The sequence below is a fragment of the Sabethes cyaneus genome, chromosome 2 (assembly GCF_943734655.1).
Source record: "Sabethes cyaneus chromosome 2, idSabCyanKW18_F2, whole genome shotgun sequence".
Classification (NCBI taxonomy): domain Eukaryota; kingdom Metazoa; phylum Arthropoda; class Insecta; order Diptera; family Culicidae; genus Sabethes; species Sabethes cyaneus.
In genome coordinates, this window is record NC_071354.1 from 151,758,748 (window position 1) to 151,779,491 (window position 20,744).

The window sequence follows — 20,744 nt, forward strand, 5'->3', positions numbered from 1 at the left end:
TGGTTACCGGATCTTCACCAAAGTTGCTTGTGTCACGGCTGGTACCACGAGGAGGTTAGGATGGGATTGTGCCATTTTACAACGCAACAAATCTAAGTTTTTTTTTCAATTCTGCAAGGTCTATTTTATACCTTCAGGTGCGCAAAACACCGACGGTACGCTTTATATTCCCATTTACCAGTTTTTTTACGCAAAGTAGATAGAAATAAGTCGTGTTGGTGTAGAAGAAAAAATTAAATTTGGAAACTTTTGAAGGTATTTCAAAAGTTCAGTTATTTAACTTTACAAAATAGTTTGTGAAAATTATCATTGTATGTGTATAAACGGGACCCGATAATCACAGTTGAGTTTATATTATTCACCAAAACCTCATCTTCTTTTCACGATAATTTTTGTCTTGTACATTCTTTTTACATTAACTAGAAATTTTTAAAAATTTTAAAATAGTTAAACTGCCATGATTGACTCATCATATTTGTACATTACTTACTTCCTCTCTTTATCTCTGGCTTTCAGTTTAGCGCCTTTCTAGTGATACTTATTGTGGCCCAGTTTCTCATCAGTGGTTGGGCGATCGCAACCAAAACACAGCTCATCACACCGGCTGAATTGGCCATCGAGGCCAACTTCGGTCAATTCATCGCCCTGGACGGGGTTTCGAATGATCAGACGCACATCTGGAATCGATTGCAGCGGGATGTAAGTGCTGTTATACGTTGTTTCTTTATTTTCCGAAGTGCTATTTCAACCACTGAATGATATGGATCATTTCTAGATACAATGCTGCGGAGTCAATGGAATTCATGACTACAAAAAAGTGGGCGTGCCATGGTCCTGCTATGATCCCATCAACAGTAAAGTGTACAGTGCCGGATGTATGCACATGTTCGTCAAAAGCATCGAGGTCAACATGATTCGTGTGGCGTTAGTAGCGATTGCGGCCGCTCTAATACAGGTTCGTATTTCTAATTAGCGATAGTAACGATGTAACTTAAGCGTGATGGAGGCTGAGGCATATCATTTCTCGGTTTGATGATGCTAGTTGAAAGAGTTAAACCTGAATGATCCTCTGTTGACTTTGATAAATTAAAAATATCCAGCCAGAAGAAAACTTAATTAGACGAGCATTAGTCATCACCGTTTGATCGATGCGCATCGCCGAGAGACACGGATTTCTGCAAAATTGCCGACTAACAAAAATCGTGAGTTTGGCGTTTAATGCCTAAATTCTATGAAAATCATGACATGATCATATAATCACTAAGTCAAACAAGCAGACTCGTTTCCGAGCGTGACGCAGCACGAGATTTCAAAATAATCAATCGTGAGATGCTGGGTGTATTTTTATTTTTCGTTCTTGTCTTCACGCTCGACGCATCTGTTCGCTTCCGTTCAATGAAACGGTTTGTTTTGGGGACAGTTTTACGGTTTCGTTCGAAACGCACGGTGATGAATGTGAGACGTCGGCTTTGTTGTTAACGTATAGCTTTGGGTCGGCCGCTTAGAGTGGCGCCGTGGGAGTTTTACGTTCACAGTAAGATAAGGTAGATTTTTTCTGTGATTAAGTCACACGTAACCTTTCGAAAAAAGGGCATTTGGAAAATGATAGTCCTTTGATCCTGATCGTTTCAATATTGCTTTAGTAAAAAGAAACACTCAAAACGATAGCATGTGTAGATTACATACTATAATGTTTTTTGTTTCCTTTTTCTTTGATTACTCATTCAATGACAATTTAATTCTTAATATGGACGAAACTCTAAAATATAAATGCAATAAGATATCAAACAATGATCATTCGCAAAACCCAGCTTGTAAGCCTTCAAATAGTACAAGGTCAGAATATGTCAGAATAAGCCGTTACATCGGACGTGGCACGCTGTCTGTCGGCGGTCTATTTACAACACTGCATGTGATCCGCAAGCTTTGTAAATGTTGCATGCCGTCAAGAGACAAGCGTGGGACTTTGTTTTCTATTCCGCTCTTCAAATTTATGCGCGTATCTTTCGCGTGGTGACACTGAGATTCTAACAATGGCATGCGATAATTGAATATGCAGATACTTGGCAAGGGTTACATGGGAGAATTAGGAAATGTGTACCAACTGTGTAGTACAAGATGAGTTCATTTGAGATACATAACAGTTTTATGCACTAGAAACAAAGTATGTATTCCTTTCTATATCCAAAATAGAGTACTTTTTTTTTAAGTAATAATGTATTTGACACACGACGCCCCACTCAGACGAGGCAGACTCAAGCATTTACAGCAGTTTTTATCTTACATTTTTCATTGAACCTATGTAGGTGCTCAAATAGCACTTACTATCTTCAAAGACGAAGTTATAAAATAGAAGAATTGTTTATAATAGATACTTTACGGAGAACGCATCAGTCCGTGCAGGGAAATAAATGACGATTGGACAATCTTCAATATTCCATAATAACGTTACAAAATAGCTCCAGGATTTATAACTGTTTGAAATACATAAAATCATAAGTTTCAACTTCTACTTTTCAAACTATATAACTATCAAAGGCTCAAATCATTTAATTACATTTAATTACAACAAATCTCATTTAAAACAAATGCTCAAATTGTCTACCATTTCACTTTTACCCACCGAGACTTCAATATCCAGATAGACCTGGTTCAACCCCCTGACGCGCTTAGAGATGCCAATACCGGGGGGTATTTCGAAAATCGGCTTTTCGGTATCAGAGCCGGCGTTTAGTCCGGCAAACCTGTGCGGTCGCACAGAGCCTCGCGCTTCAGGGGGCCTCGCGGTGGGTGATGACAGGAAAAAAACCCGATTTAATCCACCTAGTGGTGAAAGGAACCTTTGTTATACGGTCTTACTTGCTATTTGAGATAGAAATCGACACGGCTTCGGAACATAATTCATCTATTGGTTATCGTTACGCAGTGCGTTGGTTTACATAAAATTTTTGAACATTGAATAAGTTTACAAAATTTGATTAAAATAAGAACACTTTTAAATTTTGATAGATCCTTTTTTCATGAAATTGCTGAGTAAGGATAAGTAAGTTATTATTAATCTGTTGTTATTAATCTGAGTAAGTGCAAATAAAAGTAAGTTGTAAGAGGAAATCTTATTCTTTAACATATACATTGTTTAGTAAAGGTCTAGTTTATAGGTTTTTGAACTATGCATAGTTTCCTGTAATGCTATTCCATAGAGAACAGACATCCATTCACGAACAAATTTTTTGGGAATTGTTGGATAAAATTTCAAATTAAAATCACCTAATATGCTAGCGTCACCACCACTATAGTTTCCCAACTAAATGATTCTTTTGATTTGCACACTGACAACCTTTGGCTCCTCTGGCGCTAGTTTATATGGACTATAAGCGATATGCTAGCGCCAGAAGCTAGCTGTTGTGAGTTTAGTGTAGAATTTTATGCGCCTTCAGCGACATCATCACTATAGTTTCCCAACTAATTTGACATAAGTTTTATCCAAGTGGGGACCTTTTGCTTGGATGTCTGTTCTCTGTGGCTATTCTATTTGAATCACATCAGTAGAGTTTTCTTGTATAATTTTCATCAATTTTTATTAACCTTCGGTTACTCACGCTGTTGTATTTGATACAACACGTGTACGTTTTCCAACGCCATATTGTTATAAAGTTACAAAACATTGTTTAACTAACGTATATTCTCCAACAAACTTATAGTGCGCAAAATGTCATAATTATTCAATGCATTAATAATTTAAACTGTTGGGAAAATGTATGCAGCAAAACTATCAGCAAATGTAAAATGTTTAAAATGTATCCGTCTGCTGGTAGTCGAGTAATTCGGAGTCAAAATTGGGGCATTCTTTATAATCAAAGTTCTACAGTTCCTAAACAAGCAAACATACAGGTATACTATTTTTAGCAAAGTTGTGTATTTTTATTATTTGTACAATTTTGTAGTACATATAAAAGTTATACAACAATTACAAAAAGAGCAAAAATAGAAAAACTGATTTTACAAATTCATATACAATAAATAAGATTTTTCTATCTTCGCTGCAGAGATAGAAGGTTACAGTCTTCAACAAAATTTCTTGTAATAATATGTTCTATAACTTTGCAGAACACATCAATGTGTTATATTGACACTGAAGAAAAATAAATTTTTTATTTCACTTTTAGGGGGATTAATCAAAATTTAAATTCTACCAGACGATAGAGCTTTCAATTTCAAGAAACTCTTACAATGGTTTAATAAACTTAAAACCAAGTTTTCCCAGTCAAAGCTCCCTTGCACACGTTTTCTTTGGTTTTGGACTATTTTGCGCGCGAGTAACTGTGTTACAAAAGTTGGCGCGAGTGTTCGAGGGCTAATATCTTTTGACCGGTAAAACCAATTCTTATGAAATTTTGCATATATATTCGTAGTGTGAAAACCTCTCGTTTGATATTAAAATAATTGAAATTAGGTAAATTTTCTTCGTTAAAATCATTCTAAATTATTGTTAATTTTGGTGTGGTGTATACGGTTGCTCATAACTTTCAAATTAAACGTCCAATCAAAAAACCATTCAATAGTGATCTATTAGGATATATTATCTTTCAAATGAGACTAATAGCGCATAAATCGGTTTGGCCATCTCTAAGAAACAGGCGATAATTATTACCTTGTCAAAACAGGTTTTTTAAGGCTAACTTTTAAACTACTTGTTTGTTTTCAATAAAAAAATCCTGAACAATTTAGCTTTAATAAGGGCTTTCATTTGATACTAAGATCGTTGAAATCGGTCATGTAGTTCCGGAGAAACCCGTGTCACGTATTTTTCACATTTTTGCTTATAACTTTTAAACGAAACGTCGTATCACGAAACAACTCAATAGTGATCTACTAGACAATAATACCTTTCAAACAAAAGTAATAGCGAACGATTCGGTTCAGCCATCTCTGAGAAACAGGCGATAGAAAAAATCATTACATACATACACACACACACACACACACACACAGACATTGCTCAAATCGACGAACCCTATCGATTGGTATATGTGACTTGGCCCTCCGGGCCTCGGATCAATTTCGTGTTTTTCGACCAATTTTTAAACCTTTGTTATAGTATAACAAAGGTAAAAATGTTAAAAATTGTAGTGGACAATCCTTGACTGCATGTAACACAATTGGCCGCTCAGAATTATTTGCATGATTACCATTTATTCCTTTATTTAAATGCAGAGTGAAAAATGTTAAGAATAAATCGATGAAATTAGGCCTCGCTGTTTAAGAAAGTCTCGTTACATAATTGCCAGACGACTCGACTCTTCTTGCACGTTGATTCGAGTATTCGATCAAATGGGCACTTAGCTCTTTTGTACCAATAAAATAAACAGATCCGGATGGTATTCTATTCACTTCTTACAGAAAATGAACAGCGTTACAATTTCCGAGCTCTCGGTTTCACTTTGGGACATATCCCGGGGAATTGTCGGAAAGTAGGCAGATACCTAAAGGCATACCTAAGGCACATAAGAAAGAGAAAATCATGCATAAGTCTTTCAGACCAATAAGTCTGACATCAATGCTTCTCAAGTTGATACAGAAAATCACGGATAACTATATCCGCAATGAGTTTTTAAAAAACTCCGTTGCATGGAAATCAGCATGCATACTAACACGATAAATCTCCAGAAACCGCATTGCACTGCATAGAGAAGTTAATCAAGAAAACGCTCGAATATCAAGAGACGGTATTTTGTGCTTTACTTGATATTGAAGGTGCTTTCGATAACACGCCCTTCGCTTTAATTATTACGGCTGTAGTGTAATCATGTGTGGCTCTCTTTCAAAAGGAAATCGTAGTTCTCTGTTTCTTGCTTTGGTCACTGGTGGCCGACGCATTCCTTCACAAGCTATCACAGCTTGGTTATGAGACTATTGCTTACGCCGCCAAAGGAAAGTTTGTTGCAGTGCAGCTAGGAGCTGTAAACACCATCATGTTATGATGTTTACAAGGGTGGCTTAATATAAGCTACACAAAAATAGACGTTATACCATTCACTAAGCGAAAAAGAAAGATATTTATACTCCCCCTATACTGGTGTCTAACTATCAGGCTGAGCTTCAGCAATGTAGTCAAACTCCTTGGAATAATTTTATATGGCTGCTATATAACTGAACTGGGCTGCCCACCTAGATTATGCTGTTAAGAAAGCATCTGGTCGGAATCAAATACAGGGTTGTAGACTAAACAGTTAAACAGTGAACTACGCACAATCAGGGGACTTCTAACTGGACACAGTCCCGCTCTTTATTATTTAAAGCATACTGGATTATGTCGGCATCTGTCGCCTTTATACCTCTGAACTTGAAAGTTCTGCGTATCTGCTCTGCAATTGCGGGGCTTGCTTTATCTACGCATATTTTCTTCCGATGTTTCCTTCTCACACCATACCTCCATAACCCAAATCCCAAAAAGTCATTGATTTTATTAACCATGTAGGACCGAATTGGGGCACAGGATTACAACTATCTAGCCTAACTTCCCAAAAGATGATTTTTAAGACTGTCACAGTGGCGTTTTAAGGGGACATGAACGACCAAAAATTTTGAAAACATCATTCTTTTTTAATTTCAGATTTTGATTCTGCAATCTTTTCCGCTTATTTTGATACTAAATTTGTAATTATCCGACCACGGGAAGTGGCCGAAAAACGATCATATATATAAGCATTTCAGTGCGGCGTGGAACCACTTCAGCGGAATAAAATGCCGCTCCTGGAAAACCACGATTTTCAAACTTTATGTAGCTTTTTCTCAGAAACTACACAACGTATTGGAACAAACTTTTTTTTTGTTTTGTTGGTAGTAGCTTGGCCAGGCTTTTATAACTTTTTAATTTCGCAAACAAAACACAGCTTGAGAAAAACGAACAAGAAGAAGAAAAGATGTCTGAAAAAATAAAATGTCTTCTTTTTCTTAAACGAGAACATACGAATTGTTTGTTTGAGAAAGCCCATAAGCATTATTTGACATGAGTCCATTTTCATGACTTTTTGACAGTTTTGAACCGTTGAGTACTCCTACATCTCCTTTCAAAATTACAGAAAAGGGTAATTCCACAAACCCCCTTCAATTGATATCAAAAATATTTCGAGAAAATCATTTTATTGTTGTTTTCCTACAGCTGTGTCAAATGCACAAGTCGGGTTTCTCAAACAAACGATTCAAATTTCAATGAAAAAACTGCCGGCGGCAGAGAATCTTTATTCGGTGTTCACAATTCCTACTGGTCAATTAGATATGTGGCATATGAAAACCCTCGTCCAAGAACTTTCAATAAGCGGCTTACATACTGACATTTATGATAAATTAATACTGAAAGTCCAATTGATTTGTTTCCTCTGGTTTCTGAACTCATTAATTAATTGCGGTTAGTTTTTGCAATATTTCCGGTAGGTATAGTAATTCGACAGCAGCCAACACTGGTTCTAGCACTGCGACCATTTTTTTTTAATGAATTCCTCATCGCTTAAGTAAAGCTTATGGTTGCTTCTTAGATCGGAAAGAGACGTTCGAAGCGATGATTGGAGCCTGTTGATTTGGCTCAGCCCTGCGAACAGGCTATTCTAATTCTAACTAATCAAAAATTTATTTCTATTCCAGTTTGTGCTAGCAACCGAACGAATTTCTCTTCCGCGGTGTGTTCTGACATTTCTCTAGAGAGCTCCGTTAATTTTTACTGAAGGTTTTCTGAAGAGCTTTACTGTATATCGCACATTTCTTCTGTTGCTCAATATTCTTAATTAATTGGTGCATTCAAGCATGAAATCGGACCCACTTTGCTTTTCGCAAAACACTACGATCAACAGATTTCTTGGAGAGATCGCTATCGTACATTTGGCTAAAGTTAGTAGGCTACGGTGGGTCGGACATGTCGTCAGGATGCCAAATGACAGTGTGATAGAAGCAGTTCTCTTCAACAATTCCTCCGGCACCCGGTGGAATCGTCGTACAAGATGGCTCGTCCAGATCAAAAGCGACTTGTGACTTCTAAGACGCCTAGGAAATTGGCGCAAGTGGCCCATGGAATGGACCGAGTTGAATGGAGAGGACTACTCATGAAGCACGAGGCACTCCGGCTCTATGCTGTGATGAGGTATTTCGGGGTTTTCCCTTCGCAAGAATTACATAATTGAGTTATTGTTTGTAGAAGTTTCAATATTTAATTAAGTTTCCCCTATACTTTAAAAGTTTTACCAGTGAATCAGGCTTCTCAAGTTGTTATTTGATCATGCAAAAAATATCGAAAATACCGATTCTGATCGTGGAAAACCCGATAATTCGGTATTGGAAAATAGCCCGGTAATACCGGTAAAACCGGTTTGGGTAAAACCGGTAACGCAACCCTACGCGCTACCACTTGAAGATTTACAGGTTTAAGCTAATTCGGGGCGTAAAATTTCTGTAAAATTTTACGATAAATTATTTCCATCTTAGTGTTTCTTAATAATTTTTTACGACTTTCGCTACATGGGGTCTGTCATTTTGAGGGCACAAAATAACCTGGTTATCTTCTTATTTACCCTCTAAAGTTTTCCAATAAATCTCGGAATAATTCTAGAATAATCAAGTAGTGTATGGGCACGAGATGCATGTATTTCGAAATTAGGAAATGTTTTTTGAAAAGTTTTCAAATTTGGTGAAACCAAGCAAAGCTAGGCAAAGCAAATTCTTTGTGCTACATTCCGCTCTCGGACTTCAACATACTGTTTTCAGTCGACAGACTTCACAGCCAGCTCTTAGAGCACAAGATAATTTCGGGATCCATGCTACGATTCTGTTGACTCTTACAGTCTTTCCCAGTCGAGATTCAAACCTACCAGCTACCACTACTGGCTTGTTAGACCAGTGTCGTACCTCAAGACCACCTGAGAGGCCACCAGAGAGATTTGATGAAAACATATTGTTAAAGTTACGATCATTTGAGTTTAACTTGGCTAGGTATAAAATTATGTATATATTCTTCTTCTTCTTCGTCAGCATCTTAAAGACGGTGTGTGGTGTGACTCGTGCCGTATCAAAAACTAGGTTTCATTCTTCTTGGCCCTGGGCTAATCGTCGTCAATTCCTTGAGCGTCTCGACACTCGCAAGTTAGATTCGATCTGCTAGAGCCATGTAACCCGTAGAATAGAATTCCTCGTACTGTTGTCGGGCATCCTCGCCTTGTAACGTGGCCCTCCCAGCCGTAAACTTTCTAACGACGAATATCTCTCCAAGGAGCGCTGCATTTCGTGCTTCGTGCGCATGCTTCACTCTCTGCTTTCCGTTTGCACTCCGCCAGAAATAGTCCACTACACCTTTTGATAGAATACGGCAAGCGCACGTACATCTAGTCCCTACAGGATTGCCGGACTAATTAGCGTGTTGTACATTGTGCGACTGCGTATTTTCCTTGATCGAAATACGTTGCCGAGAGCAATGAAGGCCCAATTCCCAGTTTAAATGTGTCGTTAAATCTCATTATTCGTGCTGCTGTCGCCCTGCAGGTGGAAGCCAGAGATATGAAATATATGAATTTAGCAATCGCTTTAAGTTCATCGCCGTCAATAACCGCTTTTCGAGGGAAGCGAACATTGTTTATACTTCAACTTATTATAAAGGGTGTTCCACATCAAATTGCACCACAGAAGAAACGCTGTAGAAAATTACTTAATTGACCGATCCTTCTCCAACTTTCAGACAATAAAAAATAACCCATTACATAGTAAGCTTTTAGCATATTTATTTCATTCAACTTCAATACCATAACCGTATGCTCGCGGGGAGGTTTCATGTCCTTGGATACGAAAGTGACTCCGTTGGCTTCGTTCCACATCCATCCTTTGAATAGTGGTGTAGTGAATAGCGTTGGTGAAGTAGAATATGAGGAAATCAATAACTTACATAGACTATATGAATTGAGAAACGTACTTGTTATAAATTTGAACATAAAATAAAAAGGACGCTTTGAAATGTTAGTACTGTTGACGCGCTAATGAGGTCCGACATATTATCTGGCAACCGAGTATATAATTCTTTAGCGTGTACGCCAAATATCCCGTAAGGTCGGAGGAACGTTAGAAAAGTCAGATACGTCATTCTGTGTGCGATTTTCGTGAACAAAAGATGTGTTTTGTTTTCGGATACGACAAGTGGCACGAAGCTAAACCCTGCCAGAAGATCGTAGGGCCCTCGTGCTGCTTCAATAGAGGAACGAGGAACCAGACGCTATTGTAGACACTCTTTGGGATTCCCGTTTACAGTTCCGGTAGTCACGAACTGCGCACTCCGTTTGCCACATGATCAGATCGCTTGCCAAATCATCTATTTCTTGGCAAACTTTGAAAGTCTCTGCTCCGTTATTTTCTCCGGAACATCAAACTTGTGCTGGGCGGTGAAGCACAGTAACACCGGAAGCTTCCGGAAGTCCGCCTTGACGTAAGTCTCATCATCCATGATGAAACATTGAGGCTTCGTCAGCATCTGTACAGTTTCCGGGCTCGTGACTTTCCCACCGTATTTTTTGTCGTACGTTATGATTTGGAGCCTCCTACACTTTGTACGTATGCAGTTCATCCCAGTGCTTGGCTCTCTAAGCGAAAGACTTGGACAGATTGAACTTTTAGCCACTTCCCTGACCAAAGCATTGGGATTCCGCTTAACCGCTTTCACGACTTCAGTTCACTTTCACGTTCACGCTTTCAGTTGGCCTCGAGGTACGATGCTGGTCAAGGCCTAGTAAGTCAGTTGTCGTATGTTTTAATCTCGGCTGGGAGAGGCTGTTAGAGTCAATAGGATCGTTGCACTGGCCCTGCAATTGTCCTCTAACAGCTGGCTGCGAAGTTTGTCGTATAAAACAAACGGTCAAGCTTCGATAACGAAATCTAGCACCTAGGCTTTGCTTTTTCTCTTTAAATTGCTCAGCAAGATCGTTAATAAACATCATAAACAAAAGCGGTTCTAAAATTGACCCTTGCGGGACTCCGTTTGTTCGCTAGATAAGTCTGATTTTATGCCATTGAATTCAACATATTAGGCCGTATGCATAAATGATATAGAGCAAATGCTCCCATACGATTTAAGCGGGAAAAGCAAAATAAACTGTCTTATTCATACGGCCTATTGTGTCGGCCAGATAGACATGAATGAAGGAGATTAATAATACATTTTTGAAATGAAAATGAACGCTTTAGCTTTATACAAAATAACTAAGGCATGGTTGATTGAGTCAAAGGTTTTGATACAATCAAGGAGTACCATGACTATAGCAAGTTTTAAATCTAACGCGTAGCGTATATCATTTTAAATTTTGATGATGAATTTCGATTAATTCAAACTTTGAAGACTTTCATGGTCGACATTCAAACTTCGAATATTTCTGTCTGACATCGAACGCTCATATTATTTCTTCCACCATTAAGATATATTCTTATATATTCTTCAATCATTACAAACTTTGTGAAAGCTTTTTCCAAACAATATTTTTACTGGGTTGCTCCAAAAATTTACTTACATATTCATTAAAAAGTATTAAACAGTACTACATGCTTGATTCCTGAGATATGAATTTTCGAAAGTGTATGTATATTCAATACAATTTTTCTAAGTTTGCTTTGAAGTTTAATTTTCCTAAATGGCTGAGAAAAGTTTATTACATTCTCGTGATTTTTTTGTGTTGCTTGGTTCAAGACCTTTTGAAATAAATGATGTCCTAGGAAATGGGTAAATCTCACTTAATGTTTTTTTTTGAGAATGTAGGGTTTCTTCAATCCATTAACTGCGCCAGCGTACAAAAGTTTGTGAAATATTGGGATCCTGTGTCCCAAATTTCTACAATAATATTGATAGGGTGAATTAACCATTAGTGGACCCTTTAATGCTGGAGTTGTCTATTTCTGTGAATTATTTTGAACTGATAAAGCTAAATACCCAACCGATGGCACTTACAATATTAGTAACTATCGAAAAAACCTGAAATAAATTCAATTTATGTTGTAAATCTTTACATTTTACATATTTTTCAAAACAAATTGGAATGTCCGTTTTTCTTGTATTGACCCTCGTGGTTTACAATAGGATAACGGGGTCCATTATAGGAATTCTAGTGCATTTTGTATGGAGAGGGTCCATTAACGGGAAGCTTGCAGTCATTAACTTTTCGTCGGGGAGCCCAATTTCGGAAGCAGTTTTTGGGTTTAAAACCGGGATTCTGTAATGTATTCACTGCATTCTTCTTGGAAATCTGAACACAGCGAATATATTCTCATGAACCAAATTTTTGTTTCAAACAAAAAAATGCGTTTGAAATTTGCAGAATCGATGATGACTAATTTCGCCTTAATGGCCACATTTTTTGCATTGTTAGCCGTGTAATGGACCCCCACTTGTTGAAAATGTTGATTTTTAGGTATTAGTAATCAAAAGCAGCTGAAATTGTACCCGAGGTCTATTATAGGCAAAAGGTCCACTATAGTTTAACTGACCCTAGATGATAGCCAAATAATATAGTTTAAAGAATTTTTAATTTAACTCTTGTTGAAAAAAAGTTAGTGGTTTATTTAGCGGTCCATAATATTTAGCGGAAGCTAACAAAAACGAAAACGAAATTTAGCGAAAACACTGGCCATTAACCAAAATATTAGCTGAGCTAATCAGCTGTTAGCGGAATTGTACCCACCTCTATATAAATTTTATTAAACACTGTCGTTTTAAATACACCTACTAGAATGTTGCTGTTCCTATCATAAGGTTCCCATGCAACAATCTTTGTGAATTTATTTCAATTCGTAGCCATGAATCGTGCTCTTTACAAAGCTTGACGCTTGAAATATGCGATGAAAGCTTGCTACTATGGAGAAAGCGTATATTCAGGGGCAACAAAAAGCTTGGTACTTCTGTAACGCCTTGTCTCGCCTGATAGTAATAGCTTTTCAATTCACAGTAACGTTCCCAATGATGGTTTCATGCTTTTTATCTTTCATTTTCAGAGCCTGGGCATTTTCTGTGTTATTCAATTGGTGATGCTGCTCAAGAAGCCAAAATTGATGCTTCCAATCGGGGATAATCATTCGCTCCGGGTCAAACGGACCCGTGAATTAGTGCCACTGTCATCGGAAACTGCCACCACAAGCAGTGCCCACGCACACACCATGGCTTCGACAATTCCGACAATGCCAATGCCGACAATGTCAATCCACAGCAGTACAAAACCGCCGATTGCAGCGAAACCGATCGTGCCTAAGATAGAACATCCCATAATTAAATGACTTCCGCAGTATCCTCGGATCGATCAAGCTGCATTTTTATTTTTTATTTAGATTAGGTACGTCGTAAATATTTTTAATCGCCTCCAGAAGCAGTTATCGACCGGGCTAGTAAATGCCCCCTACTCAATGAAACACCAGCCAACAGCCATTTCGTCCATATGTTCGTTATTACTATTAGTGATAAACGTGTACTTATCACTGCATATGATTAGGTATATAGGTCTTAAGGTTCATCGATGTAGTTGTTATCTCTTTTTATCATGGCTACCGCGTATCAATCAGATTTAGGACTAGCTAGTAAGTTTCAAACGTATTCAAATCGGCGAATGTACTTATATTAAACAACAGGAATCATTTTCAAATAGAAACCAACTCAAATACCTAATGCGTGCATGATCAATAATCTATTATCCGAAAACAATGAAAGATAACCTATTAGGACGGGGACAAATTGACGGGGGTTCACTAAGGCAACTTTATTGATCAATGTTCCGGTACTGATAAAGATTTGATTATGTGGCTTATGATTCATACATGTGTAAGATGTCGTTTAGGGACAACGGGCCTCTCGGTTGGTTCTAAATTATACGTTAAAAGACAGCCTGTCGTCGTAGTCTTAGTCTTAATTGCGTCTTATCTTAGATGAAAAACAAAATTTTAAGTTCTATTTTTTGTGGGGATGATGGTTTATTATATGTACAGAGACTATAGTTTACGGAGGCGACAAGGCATTTAAAAACCGCTAGATTTTGAATCAAAGCGGAGAGCACCATTATAAATAAAGGTAACTTTCCGCTTTGATTCTAAATTTAGCAGTTTCTGAGTACCTTGTCACCTCTGTAATTCTATGACCTGAATGTTCCATCTTTATCTGTAATATTTCAAAAAAGTCGATATCTTTATTTAATCTAGCGAAACCATTAGTTTGAAAAGGTTTTCGCTAAACAAAAAATTCTAACTTTAGTTAAAAACCCTTTTTGAATTTGTATTTCTTCCTCCATATTGGGCATCTTCCTTCCCCTGAAACATCTGAAACGTCTACAAGCGGATTTAGAAAACGTGTCATCATTTAAGTGAATATTTATTTTACTTATTGTCCAGCATTCTTGCAACATGCTCTGCGCACTGTATCCGTCCAGCTTAAATTATCTTTCGAATACTGGGATTTTCGTAGCGCTATGCGAGCGCATAGTTTATCCTCCGCCTTTATACTCCGTTCTCCTATATGCCGCCTAAGATCCTTCTTGGCACTCGTCTCTCAAAAAGTCGAGCTTTCGCAGATACCTATTTCTCGAACGCTATCCCCCTTTTCTGCCCGTAGAGAACAACAGGTCTAATGAGCGTCTTTTCAGGGGTTTAGTGTGTTCAAACACAATTGCTTGTAAACACGACTTTCGCTAATAATACGCCTCCAATTCTCACGGCTTATTGTCCGCTGTTACTAGTTAACCAAGGTAGATAAATTCAACAGCGCCATAGATATTCTGTCGATAATGTCATCGACAAAGCAGACAAATTGGCTTGACTTGTTGAAGATGGTGTCCTGCGTGTTGCGTGTCTGTCGTTGACCTTTTTCAACGAAGCATGCCTGATACCTTCTTGCAAATTCAGTTTTCTTGTAGATCGAAAGATAACCCTTACGTTCCACTCCTCCGGTAGCTATTCTGTATCCCAAATCCTTACAATCAGCTAATGCAGACAAATGATGAGTGATGTAGCAGCTCCAATTCTACATTTTTCTTCCTCCAGGCAGCGCTTGTTCTCCCAGAAGATTTCGGATGTCTTTCCACGCTCCGACGAGTGGTACTGCGCTTGTTTGTTTCCCGTGCAGAATTCTCTTTATCCATTACCCTCCTACGTTCATCGTCATACCATTCTTATTACTGATTTCGTTCCATCTGCCCGTGAATGTTCTCTGTTAAATTACTGTTGGCTGTTTTGATGGTGGTCTAAAAGTCCTGTGGAGGAGCTTCGACGAAGCCTTACTCTGATGGCATCGCACTTTCAAGCGAATGCGCACAATTTTCGACAATGTCAGGCTGCTTTAGTCGCTCATCAGTCAGACATTTCATCGAGGCGAACGACGGTTCGGAATGTTGTTCACAATGAAGGCCTATTTTTACCTTCACCAGGTAGTGGTCCGAGTTAACGTTCGATAATATCTGACATCAATGATATCTGAGAAGTGCTGGCATCAAAACCTGGTCGATCTGTCTTTTTGCCTGATTTGGTGATTTCCAGGTGTACTAGAGTAGTAATTAATGTTGGTAGAAGGTACTTGGTTCGGCCATATTCAAGAAGACACCAAAGTCAATAACTTTTAGGCCCATTTCGTTAATTGACCAAACTCGTGACTTGAGTGAGCGACACGCCCTGGCAGGTGTTGTGGGTTCAAATCCGGTTATAATCTCTGATTACAGCTTGATTCGACCCATGCACCTTCCAGCATTGGACAAAAGATAGGAGTCACAACGACAACTTGTTAACCATAGCTACCTATTACCCCCCCCCCCCCCCTTCCTTTCCACCCTTCCCCTTCATTCCCGAACAAATCCTTCTTCATTACTTTCCCTTACCGTCCCTTCATCAACTGTAGAATCACCATTTCGTTAGTCAGCTGGCGTGCGTTGAATCCTTCAACCACCGATTTGTATTCCTCCTCTTGGCCGATCTAAGCGTTGAAATCCCCGGCGGCGATCGTGTTCTCATGTTTTGAGCAGCGATCGTATTCACGCTCCTGCAGGAATAATTTCTACTGCGCGCTTCACATTAGAAATTCCGAGGTGAGACATGTACATGCTGATAATACTTATGTTGAAGAAATGCCCTTGATTCTCAATCTGCATATATTGATTAGTCACCACCCAATTCCCTCTTTTCGCATCTCGCCCATCACAATGAAAACTTTATCCAGCTCGCATGTATTACTGCAGCTCCAGTAGATAATATGACATCTCCTGCAGTGGTACGACGTTGAACTTGCGATTCTTTAGTATGCCAGAGAGCACTGAACGCTTCAAGGTTAGAGAATTCATAGCTCGTTTACCTCGCATTCATCTATCCTGATTGTCTATTCCGATTTTTTTTTATTAGAGTGGTTTTAACCCAAAAGGTCATTCACCATCTATTCCGATTGTGTGGTCCAAATTTTCTTGTTCTTTGTTCATTGCGTATAGATTTATCATGGTGGCGGCAGACCTGCAGAAAAACCACCCTATTAAAGTTAGGCAAATTACAAAGGCTAGTAAGTAATTTACTTCGGGTGGAATGAGCAGCTCACCGACAAAAGTCTTAGACGTAATATTGCATCATTTACCACTTCATTTCTTAGTCGATCTTACGTCTTATGACAAGGCCTGTATAACGTAATTCCTCCATCTAACTCGGTCCATGGCATCTGATCTCCAGTTCCGCGAGCACCCAACCAACAAACATTCCTGTTGAATAACAGTTAATCAAGCGCTTGTTACCCGGTAATTAGCTATATAACGGTAGAATAAGCTACTATTCAAGAAAAATTTTTGTTGGGCAATACTCGCCAGATCTCACTAGACCTAGTCTTGCCACCTCGCTCGCTGAGCAACTCTTCGTCTTGTTCCGACCGGATTCAACGCGAAAACCATTTTGGTCCGGCATTCCCAACGTATCCGTCCAGCTTTAGTCACTTTCTAAATACCGGGTTCGCCGTAGAGACGCATGAGTTCATGCTTCATGGTTCATTCTTAGCCTGCATAAACCGTTCTCTTGCACGTCGCCAAAAATGATTCTTAGCAATGTTGCAAATCGAAGCAAATGATACCTACTCTCACACTACCGAGTATCAATAGCATAGCATTCAACGCTTACGCCACTGACGCAGCATTCGAAAAACAAACGCCTACACTTTCGCGAGCACACAGCCTCGAAGCGCATAGCGCACTCACGGTTGACAAAGGAGGGAGAGGGTCTCTTACAAGAGGGAGGAAGGTTCAAATGGGTAAAGGGGTGCGTTTCTCTTGCAGTTGGAACGATAGCACTTATGCAAGTGGCTGGATTTGTGAATTCATTAACAAGGGGGAGGTTCGAAAACATAAAAAAGGCTTTGTGTTGATGTATAGAAATTATCGAGAAGATAGAATTACAAGTGACTGGAGGATAACATAAGCATAAGCATAAGCAGAGGTTACCGCCCGTGTGCTGCTACTCTGTTATTGACCAGGACCGATGAAAATTGCAAAATAATGGCTGGAAAAAGCATTCTTGGGATAGCATGCTATTCCTCATTATGCATCCTTATCAGGCCCTTGCATGCTGATGAATACCGATGCCGGCCACATCCGAATGCAGGTCCTGGTGGGATGGGAAGGAGTGTTAGTCCAACGCTTGTTGCTACTAAAAACCAGGGAATCCTCTGCATCTTCACAAGTATTTCGGGAAAGGAATTGTTGCTAATAGATGGGGGGGCTCCGTAGCCGCAAGGTTACCGGTTAAGCGAGTGGTCGTCGGTTCGAATCTTGGCAGAATCAAGCCATTCGATGTCAAGTGACTTTAGCATGGGTTTATTATCAGCCCCCCCCTCAATTATTTGTTTATTTGTTTATTTACAGTATTTCCATCTGACAATGATGTCTTAATGAATTTAAAAATTAACTAAAATAATAACGACCTAATTCTACACAAAAAACGTTTAGTTGGTTCGTCAAAATCATAACACTCTTCAACGGCCGTAAATGTGCGAATACATGCTGATATCGGTTTATTATTGCCAAACACAGTTCGATGAAATATTGGTTGCACCAACGTCGTATTTCGGAGAGATCTGCCTGGGACACGAAAATTTAACATTGAAAGTAGTTCGGGGGCATCGATTTCCCCATTCAGTAACTTTGCTATAAACAGTGCTTGCTGAATTTTTCGTCTTCGTTCCAGAGTGTCCAGCCCCAATAGCTGGCATCTATCAGGATACGGTGGCAGATTATTGGGATCACGCCAAGGCAAGCTTCTCAACGCCAAACCAACAAACCGTTTCTGGACGCGTTTAATCCTTAGGCACCACGTAACTTGATGAGGATGCCATACAATCGAAGCATTTTCCAAAATTGGACGAACAAGTACACAGTATAACGACTTCCAACAATACGGATCCGAAAAATCCTTCGCTACCCTGGCAACAAAACCCAACTGTCGCGTTGCTTTTGATATGATTTTTGTACAGTGTAAATCGAATGTCATTTTTGTATCAAGATGAATTCCCAAGTCAGAACCTTTAGTAACTCTCGTAAGCGTGACACCATCGATGTGGTAATCAAATAGAATTGGCTGATCGATACGGTGGAACGTGATCACCTGGCATTTTTCCACACTAACAATCAGTTTATTTCTTCGGCACCACTCCGCAAATGTTACTACCGAGCTTTGTAGACGCCAACAATCTTCCAGTGTGCGTACTGTTACGTACAGCTTCAAATCATCTGCATAAACTAGCTCGAAACTTCCATCCAGAGCCAGAGCAACATCGTTAAAAAATAAGACAAACAGTAGCGGCCTGAGATTGCTGCCTTGTGGGACTCCTGATTTATTTGAGAAAGGTCGTGACTCATAGCCATCAATCTTCAATCTAAGTTCACGGTCCGCTAGATATGATTCCAACCAGGCTGTCAGTTGTGCGGAGATACCAAGACGGGATAACTTCTGTAGCAGTACATTGTGGTCAATTTTGTCAAAAGCCGCCTTCAAATCCGTATAAATTACGTCGACTTGTGCTTTCTCTTCCATGCCATGTATTATTTTCGTCGTAAAATTCATCAGATTTGTAGTAACTGATCTTCCGGGCATAAAACCGTGTTGGTTCTTGGAGATATAATTTTTTGTAGTATTGACACAGAGAACAGACATCCATTCAGGAACAAATTTTTCGGGAATTCTTAGATAAAATTTCAAATTAAAATCACCTAATATGCTAGCGACACCACCACTATAGTTTCCCAACTAAATGATTCTTTTGATTTGCACACTGACAACCTTTGGCTCCTCTGGCGCTAGTATATATGGACTGTAAGCGTTATGCTAGCGCCAGAAGCTAGCTGTTGTGAGTTTAGTGTAGAATTTTATGCGCCTATAGCGACATCATCACTATAGTTTCCCAACTAATTTGACATAAGTTTTATCCAAGTGGGGACCTTTCGCTTGAATGTCTGTTCTCTGTGGTATTGAGGAGCTGCTTACATACTATAATTTCGAACAATTTAGAAACGGCTGAAAGGCTCGTAATACCACGATAATTTATGACGTCATGGCGGTCACCACGTTTGAAAACAGGAGTCATAAAAGATTGCTTCCAGATACGAGGAAATTTTGCTTGGTGGAACGAACAGTTGAATATGTCACACAAAGGTTGCGCTAATAATGCCACACAACGACATATTAAAATTGCGGGCAGACCATCAGGACCTGGGGCGAACGAACGTTTCAATCGTTTTGCAGCCAACGAGACCATTTCGGGATTTACGGTAAATACTCCAACATTTACTAAATCAATAGGAACATCACGGATGGCTTCAGAAATTTCAAACCTTGAAGCGGTATCTGGCGCAAAAACAGATGCAAAATGATTTGCAAATAATTGACACGAATCAATGGCAGATTCTGCGGTCACTCCATTCATGTGAATATTTCTTGGAATTACAGTACTTTTCCTCTTAGAGTTAACGAAGCGCCAAAAATCACGTGGATTTGCTTTCAAGTTTGTTTGCACCCGTAATACATATGATTTGTATAGAGAGGCATTCAGAATTCTATATGCATTACTAGCTCGTTTGAACTTTTCCTTATTGTTTGTTGTATCCTTCCGTCATGCTAAATTCTAAATTTATATCCCTCCTATAGTTAAGTGTACTGGTCAGAGGAATGAATGAGTCCTCGCCAGGGACGGCTATAATATGGGATAGTACTGGCAGCGAGGAATAAGTTGGTAAAGTAGATCAAGCATTGAAGTTAGGGTAAACCCCAATACACACAAGCACGCATATAATTTAATAAGCATATCGCTCATTCAATAGCGATTATAGCAAAAAGAAATGCAGTGCAGGTCAGACAACAAACACCCGGGCGATATCACAATAGATCTACTATACTGGTCGCAGTGATGACTCGACACAGGAAAAAAAAGTAGATGGGGGGATCTACATGGATAATGTTAGTATGTAAGCACCAGTTATATGCAACTAACCTGGATTTTCGAAAAACTTCTTGTAGAGCCGGTAATTACGAAAATTAAGATATAAAATATATCCTTTTTATTATAAATCTAATATAATAGTAATGGTACTCATAAACAACCATAATTTGTAATTATATATCGAAAAATACTATACACATGCGTAATTACCGGCTCGAAAACCGTATGATAACTTGAATTTATTATACCTGAAAACAAAAATCAGGCATAATGTAACGAGCCAATATAGTCCCTAAGTTGATAG

General features: G+C 39.0%; 1 protein-coding gene across 3 annotated transcripts in view; it reads left to right on the forward strand.

Moving 5' to 3' along the window:
• The window catches only part of LOC128737030 (CD63 antigen), a 53,536-nt gene extending 39,891 nt beyond the window's left edge, over nucleotides 1–13,645 (forward strand). For all 3 annotated transcript variants that reach the window (XM_053831575.1, XM_053831577.1, XM_053831576.1), the window contains exons 3-5: nucleotides 517–699; nucleotides 776–955; nucleotides 13,006–13,645. In XM_053831575.1, coding sequence (XP_053687550.1) covers nucleotides 517–699; nucleotides 776–955; nucleotides 13,006–13,284 — 642 coding nt within the window. In that variant the 3' untranslated portion in view covers nucleotides 13,285–13,645. The remainder of the gene's footprint in view (nucleotides 1–516; nucleotides 700–775; nucleotides 956–13,005) is intronic.
• Nucleotides 13,646–20,744: the final 7,099 nt, after the last annotated feature.